Below are 2,936 nucleotides of genomic sequence, written 5' to 3' on the forward strand. Positions count from 1 at the left end.
ATGCCATGGGCTCCAATATCCAAAACATTAAGAGATTTTTTTTTTATTATTGTATATTTGCTTTTAAATAAATTATTCAAATTTCTTTACATTTGTGATATGCCTGTCTTTTTTTTTTCTCCTCTAGTTAATGAAGAAGTTCCCCTGCAGACTGTGTGAACGCTCATTCAGTTCAGCCAACAGCCTTCGTCGACATGTCCGGATAATACATGAGGGCGTCAAGAGAGTCTTCCGCTGCCCGTGAGTCAAACATTCATCAACCACAAATTTATTTGAATCTTTCTTTTCCTCCCTAAAACCGATTCTTCGTTTGTTTAGTTTGCCCCTCTAATTCTGCATATATTGTGCATATATATATACTGCTCTCCTCAGGCACTGCTCAGAGGGTAAGCGTACGTTCAGTAGTCGTCTAATTTTAGAGAAGCACATTCGGGTCAGACATGGCATCAGGGCTCGACAAACAACAGACAGACCGGTCAGTTTGGACACTTCACCTCTGTAGAGTTCAGAGATATTTGATTATCCATATATTAATTTTCATTTCCTCTCCCAGAATGCTCCAAACACCAGAAAGCGTTCACTTCCGGGCGAGGGGACAGGCAGCTCGTCAGAGCTCGACAACGAGGGCGGAGCTCCACCAGTAGGGGGTGGCACCGATACCGATGACGTCGCAGGAGAAGACGCCTCGGGTCCGGCCAAAAGAACTCGAGTGTCTGAGAACCGGCCGCCCGAGCAGGAAGAAGACGATGGCACGTTCCGCTGCACACCCTGCGGCTTCACCTCACAGGATTGGGAAGAGTTCCAGCGCCACATTCCCATCCACTGTGATGCGGAGAACGCGCCGAAGCAGTGCCTGCAGTGTGGCGCCTGCTTTGCCTCGGCCGGCTCGCTCAGTCGACACAAATTCATTACGCACCGTTTACGCCAAGGTCAGCATGACAATCGGGCTGGAAACGCATCACCTGGCGCTTCGCCACAGGACGGCTCGCCATCTTCACCTAAAGCGGGCGAGGAGGGGGAGGGAGGGGTCAGCTGCAGGGTGTGCGGCCGGCGCTTCGACAAGACCTCGGACCTTAACACGCACTTCCGCACGCATGGCATGGCCTTCATCACGGCACACAGGACCGACAAGCCCTTGTAGAACGAGCGAGATGGGACAAGACAAGGAAAAGCCCTTGCAAAATGGGTCACGGCTTTGGACCATCCAAGACGAGTTTAAGATTGATACTTATAATTTGGAAAATTTCACCTGTCGTTATGATTGTAACGTGATCTGTCTTCCGAAACAAAGATATTAAAGTTATTTCCCCCTTTCCTCCCTGTTTGTAACATCCTCAGCCTTTTAAATGCATTTACACAAGGTCAAATTGTATCTGCTCGAAAACTACTTTACATCGAGCAGCTGGGCGTCTGCTGGGTTTTGCGTCAACCTACAAAAAGCATTCAAGCAAAAAGGGTGCTAGTGAAGGTTTTGTTTTGTTTTTTTAAATAAAGGAAAACACTGACTTTTAAATGTAACGATATTGTACAGACATTGTAGTACTGATATTTATTTATATTGACGCATTCATCGGTCTTTTGATAATCGTTGAAATTTAAGTGAGGTTAAAATTGTTCATTTTGTGCAAGGAGATACACAGCAGACGTATATGAGGTCAAAGATAGATTGTAGTTTAAATAGTCAAAAAAAAGGTCAATATAAGTAAACATGGATACATTTCATTCATAGATAAACTTGAGCACATTTTATGTGTATAAATGCAGTACATTGGTTTGATATGGTTGTTGAATTTGGAAATGTGAATAAGTTCAGTCCTTGTATTTTTTTTTCTCCTTAGCTGAAAGTCAATATTGAAATACTGCTAGTGAATGTTTGCGTTCGGAGCCTGGTGTAATTTTTATGATTTTTGTTTGAAGGATTGCTTGTGTGTGTTTTATGACGAATTATGTACAAATATGAATGTCGTTTGTTTTGTTTTTTTCATTGATGAGTCTTTTCTATCAGAAAGTTCTGTGCTTGTCGAAAACCACATTTCTTATAAATAATATTGTGATCGTGTGAATCATCTGTGTGAATGTGACTTTCTATCCCTCCAGTAATATATGTATATGTCCCATATATAGACAGTCTATAGACAGCCATCTTATTCTGTGATGACCTGCCTGTTTCACTGCCGTACATCTGTGTCAGTTCTCTTGCCCTTCTTTCAAATAAAACAGTAAATTGGTATGGTACAGATCACGGTGTCCTTGATGATTCATGTCCCAGTGCATGCTGGGAACTCCCAACACTAGTAAAATGCAGTTTAATATCATCATTAGCAATATCATTGAATCCAATGCAATTACTTCTGAAACTCTTGGCAGTGAAAATTCCTAGTCAGAAACTAACCAATAAGGTCACATTTTTCATTGCCATAGTTAACATGAACTGATGTTGAGCAACCTATTTTTCCAGGATTTATTCATGTTTGTTAATGTTGGTATTTATAAAAACAGTTGTTCTTCGTTCAGGTTAGTTCACAAAACTTGTTGAAACAAATTGTTGAAATGATTAATCTTAATGTTAACAAATAAAACAAAACAATATTATAAAGTCTTACCACTTCATTAGAGATTTCAGTACATGATGTTTGCTAACAAAATATGAATATAAAGTACTATTTCTGTTGAATTTATTGAGCAGTAATTCAACAGTAGGCAAGACAGTATATCATGTAGATATTGTGCTACATTATTTTAAACGGAAATGTATTTTAAGACATGTCCTTTAAGGTTTTACAAAGTCAATGATATACATCATTTGATATATTTGATCATTAACAAACCTAATAAAAAAATCCAAATCACAAGATGTAGAAGACCACCATAAGGTCACCCAGTTCACATACAACAAATAATTTATTTTAATATCGTAAACACAATAATTCTTAAAT

The 2,936-nt window shown here is 39.7% G+C and overlaps 1 protein-coding gene across 1 annotated transcript; it reads left to right on the forward strand.

Annotated features, from left to right (window-relative positions):
• Window positions 1-88: 88 nt before the first annotated feature.
• LOC107579980 (zinc finger protein 687-like) lies at window positions 89-2,231 on the forward strand. Its single transcript, XM_016265749.1, has 3 exons — window positions 89-240; window positions 373-475; window positions 554-2,231. The coding sequence occupies exons 1-3, from the start codon at window positions 131-133 to the stop codon at window positions 1,139-1,141; spliced, it is 801 nt and encodes a 266-aa protein (XP_016121235.1). The 5' UTR covers window positions 89-130; the 3' UTR covers window positions 1,142-2,231.
• Window positions 2,232-2,936: the final 705 nt, after the last annotated feature.

Source organism: Sinocyclocheilus grahami, unplaced genomic scaffold (assembly GCF_001515645.1).
Source record: "Sinocyclocheilus grahami isolate Dianchi unplaced genomic scaffold, SAMN03320097.WGS_v1.1 scaffold22753.1, whole genome shotgun sequence".
In the NCBI taxonomy this organism is placed as follows: Eukaryota; Metazoa; Chordata; class Actinopteri; order Cypriniformes; family Cyprinidae; genus Sinocyclocheilus; species Sinocyclocheilus grahami.

Excerpts from the sequence above, each read along its gene's own strand:
- LOC107579980 (XM_016265749.1), top strand. The coding sequence starts at position 131 with ATGAAGAAGTTCCCCTGCAGACTGTGTGAACGCTCATTCAGTTCAGCC. Across the intron at positions 241-372 it reads AAGAGAGTCTTCCGCTGCCC|GCACTGCTCAGAGGGTAAGC; the intron begins GTGAGTCAAACA and ends TGCTCTCCTCAG. Across the intron at positions 476-553 it reads GACAAACAACAGACAGACCG|AATGCTCCAAACACCAGAAA; the intron begins GTCAGTTTGGAC and ends TTCCTCTCCCAG.